At 43.7% G+C, this 18,081-nt stretch overlaps 1 protein-coding gene across 5 annotated transcripts in view; it reads left to right on the top strand.

Moving 5' to 3' along the window:
- Positions 1 to 18,081, top strand: part of LOC115259537 (sodium-coupled monocarboxylate transporter 1) — a 105,607-nt gene that overhangs the window by 68,111 nt on the left and 19,415 nt on the right. The window contains exon 1 of one of the 5 annotated variants that reach the window (XM_029860197.2): positions 7,766 to 8,370. The exons of 3 other annotated variants lie outside the window; for them this stretch is intronic. In XM_029860197.2, the coding sequence (XP_029716057.1) occupies positions 8,329 to 8,370 (42 nt within the window). In that variant the 5' untranslated portion in view covers positions 7,766 to 8,328. Of the gene's footprint in view, positions 1 to 7,765; positions 8,371 to 8,391; positions 8,640 to 18,081 lie in introns of those variants that run through there. One more of the 5 variants, XM_029860198.2, reaches the window with a different exon arrangement.

Genomic DNA, 18,081 nt, shown 5'->3' with positions numbered 1-18,081 from the left:
GGCTTTTCGGTAAATCCGAATAAAACATCTAGTGTTCCTTTCACGCATAGTCGAAACCGAAAAAGCGTTCAACCTTTGCGCCTCTTTGATGCTGAAATCAATGTGGCCGCACAGGTAAAGTACGTTGGAGTCATTCTTGATTCCAAGCTTTCCTGAACACCTCATATTGAACTCAGAATCAAGAAAGCTTGTATGGTATTCGGCTAATGCCGGCAAACTTTCGGTAAAACTTGGGATCTACAACCCACAGTGGTGCGAGGGCGGTCGAAACCTAATACTTTTCACGTAGATATAATATATTTGTCAGATCCCTGAATATTTCAACTGTAGAAATCCAAAATTTCAGATCGATTCATTGAAATTTGAATTTTTGACAGCCTCCTGAACGGACTATGGTTTAAGGCCTTCATACAAAATCTATAATGTTTATTCACAGCTATGCCAGTGTCCCGTGCTTTAATAAACGCATGAACTATAATAGTTGCTTTGAAGGCTTTGTTCGTAGATATGTGAAGATCATCTGTATGGCATTTAAGTTGTGAAAAAGCTGCCTAAAAATGAGTTATCCTTCGATGTTCTTGAAAATTACCCATTTTTGAGTCAAAATTGATCTAAAACTATAGTAGGACGTGCGCGCCCGCGATGTGGTTGTGCGATTTTGTAAGCCTAAGACCAGTGCTTTCGATTGGTGTATGATTTATTTTGCGAAAACTTGCGATAGATTTCATGATTTTCATATGTTTTTGAGAGTTTTGGGTAAAAGGTTTTGGCTGGCTTTTGTTCAGCAACGCACCACTGTGCAACCCAATGGATTTACACAGCTGCTGTTCGACCAGAACGCCGTGTGTGGAGGTAAAAGGGCAAAGTGAGAACAATCCAATCCAAATTAGGCAATATCCAAAAGATGTGCTTAGTGCCGATGGTGGAAGTGTATCCCGCTGTAGCGTCAACATTTTCGAGTGAACTACGCCAGTGATGAGCACTCGTCTATGGACTTATCCACCGATGAACCCAATTCACTCGGTTCGTGAGACTTTGCTTGATGAACTCGATTTTATATTGGGTGGTTGGCGTTCTTTTGCTATTTTAAATCCCTGGCATTCAGGAAATGAGTGATTTAAACCATGGCTGCTTTCAACTGCTGCATTTTGTATTTTTCCATATATTTAGGACAGCCATGCATTGATATTAGACTTTATAAAGAAGACATTAGGGCTCATTGTGGCATTTTTCTCCTTCAGGGACATGGTGCGTTATAGAACAGTGTAGTCAAACTCATGTTTGTTTCCAGGAACGACCGTAGAATCCACAAATATCATCAGTGAAGGATACTGTACTGTATCACCGATCGATAAGTACAATAGAAGGAATATTTCATTACCCCTTTCTTGATTCGGCGCACTGCGAATACTCCCTGTGGTTTAAATTCTTGTTTTTTTTTCTGTTCGGGTGAGCCACTACGACCAGTATTTTGATCTTTTGTGGCATTACCCGTATCCTTAGTATTTAGTGCATGTCATACTACTCCATAGTCGTTGAGAGACAAAAAGTATCGATTTCTGTACAGCTCTGGTTTTGTTACCCCGTTTCGCGAATCGATTCATAAAGCCGGTTGGTGAGTGAGATACCCCTGTCCATGTTAGACCCGTTTTTCTTCGACGCCAATGGAGTCAGATTCGATTACTACACCCTGCACGATGTTCATGGTGGAATGCATTACAATATGTCCACTCAAGTACCATCAGACAGTTCGGTGATCTGCTCTGCATGCGTTTTTCTACAACACTACTTGAGCTGCTCTGGAGAGTGTGTAATGGGATTTCGTCCGGGTGCCGATGTCGCGCGCTTTTGCTTCGGTTCGATTTTTCTTTTTCCCTATTCGGAAATGAGCATTTCGTTGTGTCGCGTTTTTTGTAGCAACACTGAATGATCACCTGACGTGGGTGATCAGTTGTTTGCTTCTCACATGAAGTGCGTCAGCTTGCATGTTCGGTCGTGTCATTTGCAGTTAAATATTTGGTGACTAGCTTCCGCGGTTCGATTCGAAATATTAAGTGACCACCTGACGTGGGTGATCGATTGTTTGCTTTCCGTGTGAAGCGAATAATAGTGTGTTAGATTGCATATTTTGTCGCGTCGTTTGCAGTAAATATTAAGCGACTACCTGACGCGGGTGGTCGATTGTTTGCTTTCCGCGTAAAGCAAACAATAGCGCGGCAACCAGCATGACACGAAGGTCATATTACTTATCAAAGTGAATCCAGACCCAACGATACCTTTCCCACTAACAAACACTCCTTCCTGCAGCCTTTGGTGGAGTCGCAGCGGTAAACGCGGGCCTTCACTTAACAAAGGTTGTTACTAATATTCCTTCCCTCTTCCAACCTGACTGCAAGGACGTGGCCGGCGCCGTTATTGTACCGTTAAAGAGAGTCTCTGAAGCGTGCACAGTGAGAATATTGACCACTCCCAGTCAATTATTCAGTTGATTCATTGTGCAACTGTCATTGGTTCGGGTCAATCACGGAATAGCAACCATAGATGTGTGCAGTCAGTCTAAGCTAAGCTAAGCTAAGCTAACACTACTTGAGCTGCTCTGGACTGGAGGAGATAACGAGAACCGCGTCCTTCGAGACTATTCAAGGATTCACAAAAAAATTTCTACACTAAATTTTGGTTTTACGCGATGGATGCGAGCACGCAAAAAAAAAGAATCGCACCAAAAACTGTCGCGTATTTTCAAGAAATCGCGCAAAAAAAATCCGAAGGAATTTTTTTTTATGCAATTTGCTTTTTGCAAACAGCCACAACTGAGTGAAAGTCGGGTAACTTCGAGACAATCGCGTAAAAAATCGTGCAAATAAGGGATTTTGTGTATGTGTAATCAAGTGGTGCGTTTAGTGTCTGTCTGAAGATCTCCAAGAACTCCCATGAGTGTAAGTAAACAAATTTACAAATGTAACTGGAATTCGTTTGAAACCACCTGACACGATCTGAAATGCCTTGAAATTCCCTGAAATTCTTCCTTGAGCTCACCTGAAAGCCTGTGAAGCCCCATAAAATACTTATGAATTCCTCTAAAACCACCTGGAACGAATTAAAAACTCTAGAAACCCCCAGAAACCTTAGCTGGAAGCCTGTGAAGCCCTCTAGAACCTCCGGAAACATTTTCCGAAATGCATCATAACGCCTCTTTAACACCCTGAAGCCTCCCTTAAACTAACGTGAAAGTCCTCTCATCCTAAAATCTCTGGCAACTCCTAAGAAAGCTTCTGAATCCACCTGAGATACCTTGAAACGCTTTGGAATTGCTGTTAAAAGCATTTTCAACCCCCTAAAGTTGTGAAAACCTCTGATATCCCTGATAACCCCTCTGAAATGCCTTGAAACGCCTCTGAAATATCCGTGAAACTCCCTGTATCCACTTTCTAAATATTGTCCATCACATTTTCGGAGGCTCAAATCTGGAGTCAAGTAAAGCGTGCTGAAAATGTTTCTTGATGTTTTTTGCGAGTGGGCAAGAAAGCAACAAGCACTATTTTTAGTCGTTTTTGTCTGTACAATAATCAATTTTGTGCTTTCGAAAATATCGATAAATTTGAAGGTGGCCATTATGGTAGCAATCTTTGGATTCCGGCAGCCAAGCCCGTAAACCCCTCTGAAACACTGCATAACTTAACCTTAAAATCTCCTAGCTACTTACCTAGCCAACTGCTTTGCAACCTTGATATCTATTTAAGTAACTCAGCACCTAGGGTGACAATGGGTATTATCGGCAGGTTTGTTCTCTTCGTCATGGGGGTTTTTTGTCAGCCAAATTGCCTGAAACTTGGCCACATAATTCAGCTTAGTTGGGAAGGATTTGAGACCAATTCTGAATTCAAGAGGTTTCAAAAAACCCCCAAAGACGAAGTGAACAAAACGGCCGAGAATAGGTAATTTCCCCTATATGGAGGTTTTAATACCAAACAGTACCAGCAACACTTTTACACCAGAACACTTTTCCTACATCCATTTAAAGGAAGTTCCGTCATAAGATGCTTTGAAAGCTATCCAGCTACCCAATGTGGATTTCCAAGTACAGCAGAGTAAGAGCAGTTAAGAAGGGTAAGAGTAACCTCTTACAGGCTGTTTAGCTACAATAAGGATGTTGAATTACTTGTATTTTCATCTATTTTCACTGATTTTATCAAATTTGGAAACAGAGATCTTCACCATCAAAACTTTTCTCATCTTCACAATGTATAAGTAGAATATCAGGGCTTTAAAATAGTGAGTCGATAAGGAGAGCATCCAGCATAGCTCTGGTCCTCATAAGTCCCTACCTTATGCTTCCACGGGTCAATCGGTGCAAAAACCGCCAGCTAAGAGTTGTGTGCTGAGCTGTTTGGGCAGCCTGGACACTGTTGTCCTTCTGACTTCAGCTAGATTGAGGAAGTGCGTCCCAAGCGCATGTTCACCAAAGAGGTGCGGCTCAAACAGTGTTTGTTCGGGCATCCAGCGGCTGAAGAAGTAGAGCTGCATCATGCCCAGCTAGATTCAAGGTGGTAGCCTTATCAGCGTGGTCGTCCCAGTGTTGGTTGGAACGCTCGAACTTTGACAGAAGTTTTGGTGTAGGCCCAATAAGCCACCCTTGAAAATCCCCATTACGAATAACATAGGAGAAAATACGACTCGATACAATCGGCAAAGACCAACGCAACGAAAAAAGGACTACGACTGGAAACTTGGATCATGGAATTGCAAGTCACTTGGCTTCGCAGCATGTGACCGGATAATCTACGACGAATTACCCGCAACTTCGACATTGTGGCGTTGCAGGAACTTTGTTGGGCTGGACAGAAAGGTGGAAAAGCGGGAATCGAGCAACTACCTTCTATCAAAGCTGTGGCACCACCAATTAGCTGGGAACAGGATTTAGAGTGTTGGGCGAGATGCGACAACGTGTGATCGGCAGCCGATCAACGCAAAGATGTGCAAGTTGAACGATAAGGGCTGTTTCTCCAACTACAGCATCATCAACGTGCACTGCCCACACGGAGGAAGACCTGATGACGAGAAAGAAGTGTTCTACGCGCAGTTAGAGCAAACATACGATGGTTGCTCGCCGCGTGACGTGAAAATCGTTGTCGGCGACATGAACGCGCAGGTGGGAAGGGAGGAAATGTACAGACCGGTAATCGGGCGAAACAGCCTGCACGCCGTATCGAATGATAACGGCCAGCGATGCGTGAACTTTGCAGCCTCCCGTGGTATGGTAATCCGAAGCACTTCCTTCCCCCGCAAAGATATCCAAAAAGCCACCTGGAGATCACTCGACTATTTAACCAAAGAAAACCAAATCGGTCACGTTCTATCGACGGTAAATTCTTCTCGGATATAACCAATGTCCGCAGCACATACAGCTGTGCGAATATAGATTCGAATCACTACCTAGTCGCTGTATGCATGCGCTCAAAACTTTCTACGGTTATTACCATGCCTCGAAATCGAACGCCGCGGCTCAACATCAAGCAGATGCGTAACGTAGAAGTGGCTCAAGACTACGCGCAGCAGTTAGCAGTGGCCCCACCAACGGAAGAGCAGCTTGGCGTAGTTACACTTGAAGACGGCTGAAGGGACATCCGATCCGCCATAGATAGTACCTCGGCTACGGCACTAGGCTTCGTGACTCCGAATCACAGAAACGACTGGAATAACAGAAACGACAGGCGCGTAACAGGCAGAACTCAGTCTTCAGGAGGAAGAAGCGCCAGCAGGAAGAACGAGATCGTGAAACGATGGAAGAGCTGTACCGCGCTAAGGACACATGGAAGTTCTACGAGAAGCTGAACCGCTCGCGCAGAGGCTTTGTGCCACAAGCCGAAATACGCCGAGACAATGACGGGAATCTTCTCACGAACGAGTGTGAGGTGGTCGAGAGGTGGCGGCAGCACTACGATGAGCACCTCAATGGCGACGTTGCAAGTACCGAAGGTGACGTGGTAACAGATCTAGGAGTATGTGCACAGGACGAAAGACTTCCGGCACCTGACCTCCAAGAGATTGAGGAGGAAGTTGGCCGGTTGAAAAACAACAAAGCCGCTGGAGCAGATCAACTACCAAGCGAGCTTCTAAAATACGGTGGAGAAGCCCTGGTGAGAGCACTACACTGGTACCAAGATTTGGGAGGAGGAAGTATTACCGAAGGAATGAATGGAATGTATCGTGAGTCTCATCTACAAAAGTGGGATTGCGGGAACCATCGTGTGATACTACTACTGTGCTCCGCCTACAAGATACTCACTTACATTTTATTCCGCAGTCTATCATCGATTGTAAGACAGTTCGTGGGGCAAAATCAGGCTGGATTCATGGGTGAACGGGCGACAATGAACCAGAAAATCGCCATCCGACAAGCGTTGCAAAAAATGCGGCGAATACAACGTTCCCACACGTAATTTGTTCATAGATTTTAAATCGGCGTATGATACAATCGATCGAGACCAGCTATGGCAAATTATGCACGAGTACGGATTATCAAGGCGACGATGGATCAAGGGATGTGTGTAGTTCGAGTATCAGGGACACTCTCGGGTTCCTTCGAATCTCGCGGAGGGTTACGGCAAGGTGATGGTCTTTCGTGCATGTTGTTTAACATTGGGAGGAATCACCACGCCTGCTACTCCGAATTTCATTCGACTGCATTTTGACGTAACAGGCGTCAATTTTCGCTTCAAAGATTATGATCACCAAACCAGATGACTATATCGGTGTATAAACTACAACCATTTTTTTCAGCCCATGCGCTGTTTTAAACGGGTTGTCACAAAAACTAACATATTAGTTTTCAGATCATTCATTTCCAGACAAAAAACGCAGACCATAAAAAAATCGTTAAATCATAAAATATCAGTAATCCCATTGATCTCAATTCCAAATTGTTCGCTAATGATTGAAAGTGTGAAAAATCACCGCCCATCGGCGACAACAACGGTGACGTCCTTCCTCGGCGATGAACATCCGTCAGAAGCACGTGCCCTCACTGCCGACGCGCCGTCGTTACTGACTGGGCTACCTACCAAATAATATGTGAACGAATCAAACCGATGGTTGGCGTTGTTGTGTAGTGATGCCCTGTCATTAGCAACCCGGTTGGTACGTTGAACGACCGATCGACCGACGAGACGGTGTACTTTTGTACACGACATTTGCAACAATAAAATTAGCTCGATTAGGGGAAAATTCGCAAAAAAGGTCATCTGTATCCCGTCTGTTCGCTTCCCTAAGCGGCAGGAAGGTATGTACACGGTGTACTGTTGGTACATTATTCAATCTGTCACCCAGTATTATCTCCGTTGGTGTTTACCGAGTGACTGGTATTTGCGGGGAAGCGGAAGGAGATGCGTTTTTGCGGAACAAATGCGCTGTAGCGGTTGAAATATTTCATGGACAAAATATTTCAATGATAAAACTCTAGCGCCGTATTCTTGGCATTATCCAATACATAGAAGGTTCGTAAACTTTTAACCATTTCAACAAAAGAACAAAAACATCAAACATCATGAGCTAGAAACCAAAAGCGCATTTTGTCCCGCTTTCCCGATAGCAGATGGTTTTGTAGGTTGATGACAGAATTCCACTAATCACCGTCACCTCGCAGTTGGCGATTTTGTTTGGATAGCTATTAGTCTCCATCACGGTCTGGTACCTATGCCTACCAAGACCAACTACTAGTTGATAGGTACTATCCCACTGAAGGGCCGGTTCGGCGGCGTGCACCATTCGTTAGAACTAGAACTACTTAGATACTAGTGTGTGGGTCGAATCGGGAGAGAGCACGCCGACTAAACTGAACATGCAGGTATGTGTTCCCATTGCCCAGCACGAACCGGATCATCCCCGTCCGTCTGCTGATGATGAGATTGGGCTGAATGAGGCCAATGCTGAACTGCGAAGTTTCCCGCTCTTCATTGATCGTCGGTCAGACCAAGCGAACAGGTTGCCCAACGGAAGCTATCGTGTAGAGTTCCGCATATTCGGGTCGAGTGATTTTCGCGTCGCGATCCGTGATCTCCAGGATACCAAGTCGTTCAACGGTCAAAGTTCGGTCGCAGTTTTTCTCAACGTATTGCATTCAAGTGACCTTTCAAGACAGTTAAGATCTGTTGTTCGCCTCTAGCCCGTAAAGGTGAAGGTCGACCTTAGTGAGATATGTTATCCGGCCAAATTGTCCCCGACATTCTGTGAGCAAAACCTGCCTTTTGTTTTTCACCGGGAAACCCCTCAAATCTTACGCAAGCACCAGTCGTGAATCTGTAGCAGCACTTGACGCGTGCGCAGAAAGAAATGGCGCCTCCTCTGCCAACAACAACGTCTTCGGGAGGATTTGTAAGTATACCTACCAAGCCGTGAACGAGATCCGCAAATATGGCCAACGTTTGGCATCATGCTCCTCGCATCTTCGTCATGCGGGACAGACTTTTCGCGGTTCGCCGCTAAACGCTATTAAATGGACTGAATTTGGCCAGGTTCGGCATAGTATACGGGCGGCCGTTTAACGCGTGGTTGGCAAAAATTTGAATCTTTGTCTGGGACGTACGGTTCTGGACGCGAGCTGGAAGTGATTCAGGGATTCAGGGTACACAGCAATGGTGACGGTGAGTTAGTGCAAGGATGTTTACGAAGTTTACGAATGAAGACCACGCGACCTCCGCGGTGAATCATCCATTCGGGGGTGTTGTGAGCTGTGAAGAGTAAATAAGTAGTGTGATTGAAAACTTTGGAATTAGGTCGCTTTTGGATAAATAAATGTGAATTAGGAGTTAAACATGTTTACATCTCATAGTAGTGAAAGAAGTTGCAAGAGTTACGAATAAAAAAGTGTGATTAGTGACGAAAGGATGACCTGTTAGTATTCTAAGAGCACTTACACAGTTATTAACTGGAAGTGTTCAGGAACTTTTCGTATTGAAATATCCTTGGGCATACAATACCTTCGTACCTGCCACGCCACTACGAAGGCAAAATAGTTATTGACAGAGGAAGGTCTTATTTAATAACCGTGGAATTGCGTGTGGAACACTGAGATGAGAAGCAGACTTTGTTGCGGTGGCGCCGTTCTGCCATGCTCTATACCCAAGGAAGTCAAGGGTATTTGATAAGTTCTACTACTTACTACTTTCAGTCCTGGGCGCCCACGGTGGTGCAGAGGGCCGAATTGAAAGATTTCCATCCTGGGCGATTGCCAGCCATCGCCTTGACCTGTGGCATGTTCAGATTTCTGTCGACTTGCTTGATTTCGTTGTTGAGGCTGCGCTGCCATGAGCCTCTGGGCCTGCTCTGCTGCGATGTCCTTCTGGATTCCAATCTAACGCTTGCTTGCAAATTTCGTTTCCACCCCTGCGCAGAGTGATACACACCAGGTTTCACTGGCATATAGCAGCACAGATTTCACGTTCGAGTTAAAAATTCGGATTTTGGTGTGTCGACTGATCTGGTTGTTTTTTCATGCATTTTTTAAACACGCAAAAGCAGCCCTTGCCTTCTTGATCCTTGCACCTATGTCGATCTTGGTGCCGCCATCGGCCGCCATTTGGCTACCAAGATATTGGAAACTTTTAACATTCTCCACTGATTGCCCAGCTACCATAAAGCTGAAAGGATTGACCGTGTTTACATCCAACGATTTGGTCTTGTTGACGTTGATGGTAAGACCTGCCGCTGAGGAGCGATTGGCAAGATCATCGAGCTTGCTCTGCATATCAGAGCGCCGTTGAGCTAGGAGAGCAAAGTCATCAGCCAATTCGAAGTCATCTAGGTGCTCCATGGTAATGGGCTGCCACAGCAATCCACGATTTGAGTCACGATCAATCGCAGCAACTAGGATCTCGTCGATTACGATTAGGAACAGTAGCAGTGATAGTATACATCTTTGCCTCAATCCAGCAACGACCCGGATGGGATCCGACAAAACACCGTGCAGTATTCCGCGTGAAAATGCCCTGTACTGTGCTTCAATGAGGCCGATGATTTTTTTCTGGGAGACCCTTGCGCCTGAGGACTTCCCACATGTTTCCGTGATTGAGTCGGTCGAATGCTTTTTCGTAATCAATGAACACCAGGTAGAGAGACTCTTGGAATTCATTGATTTACTCCAGAGTAATACGGAGCGTGACAATATGGTCCACACAGGATCGTCCGGCACGGAATCCTGCTTGCTGCCGTCGGAGAGTTGCGTCAATCTTCTCCTGAATCCGGTTAAGGATCACTTTGCAGAGGACTTTGAGAACGATACACAGTAACATGATGCCCCGCCAATTATCGCATACAGTCAGATCACCCTTTTTGGGTACCTTTACTTAGACACCTTGCATCCAGTTGGCCAGAAATGTGGCGGTTTCCCATATGTTGCAGAATAATTGATGCAGTAGTTGTGTGGATACTACGGGGTCAGCTTTGAGCATCTCAGCTGATAGGCGATCGACCCCTGGGGCCCTGTTCGATTTCATGCTACGGATGGCTGCTTCTATCTCCTGCACGGATGGAGCTTCGGTGTTAACACGGGTCTTTCACTGGCATCGTAGCATTCATCTTAGTCCCACTGAGGCGACGTGAAACATCGTAGAGGAGACGGATGTCGCCTGTGTTTGCGGCTTTCTTGCCTTCGTCGACTAGGGAGTCCGCCCACGCTCTTTTGTCCCGTCTACACGAGCGTTCCACTTCCCTCTCGAGAGCTGAATAGCGCTGACGGGCTACGGCTTTGGCTCCTCGTGTTTTTGCTCGCTCTGTCGCGGCTTTGGCTTTCACGCTCCTCTATCTACCTCCAGGTATCATCTGTGATCCACAGCTTTCTTCGGGTGCGTAGTTTACACAAATTATTCTCGACGGTGGCGATGACGGCGTTCTTGATGGCGCTCCATTGATCTTCTACGCTTCCACCTACTGGGATATTCGCAGCACGGTTCTCTAGCTCCTCGACGAAGGACCTTTTCACCGCAGCGTCTTCCAGTCGGCGTGCGTTGAACCGGCGCCCGATTTTCTCCTCCTGTCGCTGGATCCTGGTAATGCGCAGTCGGATCTTGCCGATTAGGAGATGATGGTCAGACGCTATGTCGGCGCTACGTTTGTTCCGCCCATCAAGAAGGCTCCGTCTCCATTTTCGGCTGATGCAGATGTGGTCGATTTGATTTTCCGTGACGCCATCACGGGAAACCCATGTCACTTTGTGCACTTGTGGATGAGGAAAGAGCGATCCCCCAATCACCATGTCATTGTTGCCAGAAACCTCTGCAAACAGCTCTCCGTTTTCGCTCATTTCTCCGAGACCCTGGCGTCCCATGACGTGCTCATAGTCCGAGTTGTCGGAACCAACCTTCGCGTTGAAGTCGCCCATGAGGATGTTGATATCACCTTTCGGAATCATGTCCATGAAAGCATTCAGTTGACTTTTAAAGTTCTGTTTACCTTTATCTTATTCGGCAGCATCGGTTGGTGCGTAATATTGGATCATGGTAAGATTTCGAACCCGTGTTCTGAATATGGCTACAATTATTCCCTCATTAATAGGTTCCCACTTCATGAGCACTGCGCAGGAAACCAACTCCACGGTGGCGAGGAGCGTTTTCACCTCGTAGGCCAGAGTATAGCAGAATTTGAACCGACGCTAATCTGTGTTTTCCAAAGTTCGGCCAACGGACTTCGCTCAGTCCTAGGATCTTAAGCTTCGTACGGCATGGCTTATTGTCTAGTTGTGCCAGTTTACCCTGCTGAGCTAGGGTTAATACATTCCAAGTTCCAATTCTTGTCCGTTGTTTCTGTAACGTTTTTTGGATTTCGGAAACAGTAGGTTGTTGGCCTAAGGTTCCCTATCCACCGTACTGGGGTTGCCACCTAGCTTCCGGTGGAGGAGCATTTCATACTCAGCCGCTGGACGCCAGAACAGACGTTGTTTGACCGGACCTCCTTGGAGAACAGAAGCTCGAGACGTATTTCCTCAATCTAGCTGAAGTCATAAGTACAACAGTGCCCAGGCTGCACTACCAGCTAAGCACACAACTCTTAGCTGGCGGTCTTTGTGATCGCTTGACTCGTGGAAGCATGAGGTAGGAACTTGTGAGGACCAGAGCTATGTTGGACGCTCTCCTTTTCGACTCACCGTTTTGCAGTCCGTCAAAAGGCCTCCGTCCTCATCCCTGCATATTTCGGCTCGCGGTATAAAGCCGTTGCCGGATGCGTTGAGTTTCTCGTACAACTTCCGTGATTCATGGGAACGGCTTAGCAGCTCAACTCCCTCGCACTTCTTCCTGACGGCGCTTTTTCTCCCGAAAGAGGCGGGTCTTCTGTTTCCGCTTCTGTTTGTAACGTTCCACGTTCTGCCGGGTTTTTTGCTGCAGCATTACCGCCCGTGCTGCGGTCTTCTACTCCAAATCCGCTCTACACTCCTCGTCGAACAATTCGTTTCGTCGATTTTTTTCCACGTATCCGATGGTGCTCTCGGCTGTGTCGTTAATGGCTGCTTTTACTGTTCTTCAGCAGTCCTCTCGAGGGGCCACATCTAGCTCGCCCTCGTCTGGCAACGCTGCCTCGAAATTCTGCGCGTTGTACCGTGGCGGTCGCCGGTACCACCGATTTTCCTTTTGTGCTCTCCAAGGCACGGAATAGTTCCTGGATGAAAAAATCATCATTGAGTGGAGCTTAATCGTTGCTTTCCAGGTCAGTTGTTGTTCCTTCAAATTGCAGCTTTCCTCTTCGAAATTCATTGACACGAATGCCACAATAATGGTAAAGTGTCGTTAATTAATAGTAATAATAATAATCTTCGAAATTCTTCTGGGCTGTTGCAAAGTTTGCGGCGAACAATTCAGCGAATTTGTCTGAAATTTTTGCTGTATTGGTGCAGGTGCAGAGCTTTTGATCGATGACTAGGCCGACCTTTTTTCAATTGTTTCAGCGATTAAAATTTTGCCACAGCTCGGATGTTGAAGAGGTGCTTGAAAGTATCTCCTTGAAGTTATCCCAGGACTTCGCATTGGCTACTTCTACTTCTCTTCTAGCTACACATTTTCCAGTGTAGAATTGTAGTTTCGCTTCTTCTTTTGCTGGATCATCGTCGCGCATTTTACGTAGTCTTCTCAGAGCTTTTCTACGCTTTCCCACTCCTGCAACGTTTTGATTCCACCAAATCTGGCTTTTCTTACCCTGTACGCCTTTTTTTCTGTGTATCGATTTCAATGCTGCTCCAAATATGTTCCTAGTGATATGACTAATATCGGCTGGAACTTTCTGAGATATTATCTACTCTATCTAAATTTTTCCCAGTCAGCATCTTTGTAAAGCCAGCATTTGCTTATAACAAGTTTGGTGTTTGGATTCTGGGTTGTTATGTAAATGCGAAAATGATCACTCCCATGTATGTAGGTCATCTTCACAGTACCACAACAGTTTAGATGCCAGTGAATTGGAAGCAAAAGAGACATCAATAGATGTAAGGGAACCCGTTGCGTTGTATTATGGTAATGTTTTGGAGACCCACCGCTCAGCACAAGCAGATCGTTGTCTACAGCCCACTCCAAACTTCATGAACCTCATTGAAGTCCCGTAGAACAAGAACGGTGACTCGATCGTAATAGATGGTTCATCTTACCCAGTGGTGCTCAGGTTAAAGCATACCACGGGCCAATTTGAGACTTTGCATCAGAGCCGCGGGCCGCAGAGTAAAAATAATGAAATCAAATGCATTTTTGGTATACGAAAATCAAAAATTTGTCTTTGAACCACCTTCTGTAACTTTTACACCACTTTACGCTGAGATACAAGGTTGCAAAGTAGTGCACTTTGTATGAAAAATAACATTCGATTACTAACTTTTGTCCCAGCAAGTTTTTCTTGCACTTCAATAGTTATGCCACAAAGATCTCAGTTTAACCATTGCAAGCGTGTTGAACATTGAGCATTCAATTCATTTGTGAATTTAAAAGAAGTATGATTTGATTCATTTGAAGCAGCGAATCGTTTGCTACTTCACTGTCAAACCTTTTCAAAATGTAACATCACATCACAGCACATTTTGGTGCTAATTTTATGTTACAAACAAAATTGATCAAAGTGTTTGTTCAAACTTATTACATCCCACTAATTGCAAGGATTTGTGCCATTACTTAAGGTTTTGTGGAGTACATTTTTGAAAGAACTGGAATTTGGAGTTTGTTTATACTTCTTATGTTCTTACGTTCTTATTTTGATAAGACTAAATGTTTCAAAATAATGATAAGAAATATACTAAATTTCCCACCGTAAAGACTAGTACAAACTCGTATAAATTAAAGTTTCAAAACTTTTTCATGAATCATTAAAAATATTGTAAACTTTTCATATTGTCATTTAAAATTAAAATTATCATAAATTAAAGTAAATATTTTCATAACATTGAGCATTGCTACAATATTTATCAACATTTTTACCTATCAGTTACTTTTTTTCAATGAACTGTGTGGGCCGCATTCAAAAGCTTCGAGGGCCGCAAGCGGCCCGCGGGCCGCAGTTTGAGCACCACTGATCTTACCGATCAGCTCCTGATTGTTCCCGAGCAGAAGGAAATAACAATTCCATAATAAAATGCGTTATTTTGGCAAAATGACTGAACAATGGAATCAGTTATTTTCATGTTATTAGCATAATATATTATGTTATAAACTTGTCTGTTATAAGCGGCAAAATAACAAAAATCATAACAAAAAAATGTTTCTGGAAGACCAATTTGATAACATGTTTTGTTGGTTTCAATAACAACTTAATAATAATGAATATAAAAAAAATCAATAACAAATTTTGATGTATCGAAGTTATTGATAATAATTTAATAACAAAATGAGTTATGATTACAATAATGATAACACTAGTTTACAGCATTTTTGAACTCGGTAAGCTGATGATCATTTTTGGTGTAGAATCATGCCCTGAGTTCGAAAACGCGAAGGAAAAAAATTACAGTGGAGCGGAAATTTTTTCGACTTTCCATACAAGGTTGATGATTTTAAATCGATTTTTGTTCTATTTTTAAGCAAAGTCGCTCACTTCAAACATCTCATTCTCCGTAATCAATGCTCCGATTGAGCTGAAATTTTTACTGTAACTCGCCTACACATGATATGTCAAATAAACGTCGAGAAAGAATTTTTAAGTTAGTTTTTTCTTATTGAAAAAAATACATTTCTTCAAAAAATTTTGTGAATTTTGCTAAAATTTAAGAAGATCGTCCCCAAAACTCGCCAATATCTTGAATTTCATCAATCTGACGCAAAACCTGTATTCAGATGATCGAATGGTATTGTATTCAGCTTTTAATTTATGGAAAAAGATTTAAAATTGGTTGAACAAAACGCAATTTATTTAAATTTTAGTAAATTACATATTTTGAAAAGTTACAAAACTCGATATTGAGCTAAAACTCAAAAACTGTTCTACTTAAAATTTTTTGAAGGTCGGTTTCGAAATCAGCACTAAATTGTGCTTCAAAAATTTTGGTCGTTAACAGAAGTTCACGACTTTCGTTTTATTTTGTAAACTTGTGTAATTAAGTTAAACAAAATTTCTTTAATATGCCTGAACTATAATAATGCACCTCATGTTTAATATTAATTATGGTAAATGCCATGAGGCAGACAGAGTACCCCCCTCTCCCTATAATCGACCCATTTTTTTGAATTTCCCCAGAAATTTATGGTATTTTTCTAAGAAACCTTTCAATAAGTTCCTTCTGGAATTTTACCACTGATCTGAAAACATCTTGTAAAATGGCTCGTTGGCGTTGTAGGAATCGTGAAATCATGTTGTTTTGGATACGGGTCGCTCATCTCCGCTGATCAATGTTGACTCTATAAAACATTAAGCTGAGAAGCTGATATGCTACCAATTAGGTTGTACGGCCAGAGAGAAGAGGAAGGTGAACAGATGAGAAATTATGCATAAGCTCCCCATCACGAAATGCTGAAAACAAGGTAAATCTAATGATGTAGTTTTGATTTCAAAACTTGTTATCGTTGTGGTATTGATAATTAAATATTTATGCTCACTCTATAGTTCAATAATAACTGTTGCCTACTATATACGTACGGCGCGCGTCTCTTCCAGCAGTACCCTCTAACAATGATGACAATGGGTTGACTGTCATTCGACCGGTATGTTGTCCTCGATGATCGGTGAGTAATAGAGAGAGAACAAAGGCAAATGTAAAACGTGGTGCATTCTTAATTATCAGTGGAACACAAATTGAGCTAGTTTTCAACCTTAATACTATTAATATGCTAGTGAGTATGCAGATTATGCTTCCGACGACACTGTTCCTTAATATTTGTTATGTATACTTAGGTTCTATATCAACAAACAACGTGAATTCGATAAATTAGTTAAGCTATACCTATGTAAACAAGTTTTCTCATGTGGTAAGATTCACGGCCGATTCCAACATTTATATCAACGCTAATCGATATTAATTACAGCTTACATGAACTATTTGACGGCCGCTATCAGATACAAATAACATTACAAGGGGAACTAAACGTGAGTACATATATTGAAAAAGGTTAAAACTTAAGATCAATATGATTCGTAAACTTACATCTATAGACACTCACTGGACATACTCATAAAATGTCTTATGAACTTATATCTAGAACCATGCAACATATATATCATAGACACTTATATCTATAGTTCCTTGAATCATAAAATTATTATAAAAACTTACATCTAGCATGCATTCAGCAGTGGATGTGGATGTAGGTCAAGATAATATCCACAAATCATAAACAGAATGTGAACTAAACTAATAGCTATATATCAACACACAAATTGGAATTGTTAACTAATTTATATCATCCAATGAACTAATTGCAGGAAAATTATAAATCTCCACATTCCTGAGCGCAATTGGGCTGAGCTTTATAATTACGGAAGAACTCCCCCTTTCCGAGTGTTGCCATTTGCAACAAGTTATAATTTTCGTTTAAGCATACGTTGATAGTAATGTCAGGCCGTGGTAATTCCGACAATGTCGGTAGAAAAGGTGCGAAGCCAAAAGGTGATGAAAAGAAGAATATGAACAATAATGATAGTGTGGTTTTGGTGGTCACAACGGGTCAGCAGGAAACTCAAAGTGGTGATAAATGTGAAGCTTGCGGAATGTGTGATACAGAAGCTATGGTGCAGTGTGATGAGTGTGACAAGTGGTCACACTTTACATGTGTGGGTGTCACTGAGGAAGTTAAAGAACATAGTTGGGTTTGCCTGAAATGCCACTCCGCCAAGGAAACCCGATCAACAAGTTCAACCTCACGTCAACAACGCCAGCAGAAATCACTCCAGCAACGGATCCGCAATCCCAGCAAGTGAAGACGCCGAACATCCCTCTCGTAGTAATCCAGCCCGCAACCGATGCTCGGTCCAGCCACTCCGGTAGCAGATCACGATCATCAAAGTCATCCCAGTCATTGCTCAAGCTACAGTTGATGAAATTGGAAGAAGAACGCGCGTTTGAGGAAGCGGAGGCTGTCAAGTTCCGAGACTACTTGAAGCAGAAGTACAGGTTGCTAGAACAGATGTCTATCAGAACGGAAACGACCTGCAGCGACGCCGGGAGCCGAGTAGGAAGGTGGGTCAACAACGTTAACGACGCTCTACAGGACGAATGCAATTAAGAAGGCGCTACGCAATCCTTCAACCCCAAAGGACATTCCACCATCAGTATTCCTGTTCATGAACCGGAGTCGAGTCATCTCTCTCTGAATCACATCCAGCATCGGCATATTCCGAATAGCACGCCTCTGTACGGCGATCGAAGTCCTCCAGTCATAGTTTCCGAATCCGTGGCCGGCAGCTTGCGGCACGCGTCGACCGTTCCATCTGGAAGAAGTTGCAATGAACGGGCTCCACCTTTCGACAGATCAATCGATCGCCGCCATAATGCATTGGATCATCACCACTACGACGCATTTTGCGAGCCCTCTGTTCCGTCACGTCATCAGCATTTGACATGCCAGACCTCAGTGGGAGAGGATCCCTGCTCGCTCACGAGAAGTCATCTAGCAGCAAGGCAGGTAGTAC

This window comes from Aedes albopictus, chromosome 1, assembly GCF_035046485.1.
Source record: "Aedes albopictus strain Foshan chromosome 1, AalbF5, whole genome shotgun sequence".
Classification (NCBI taxonomy): Eukaryota; Metazoa; Arthropoda; class Insecta; order Diptera; family Culicidae; genus Aedes; species Aedes albopictus.
The sequence above is the reverse complement of the archived record's forward strand: the minus strand, read 5'-3'. Positions and strand labels throughout refer to the sequence as shown.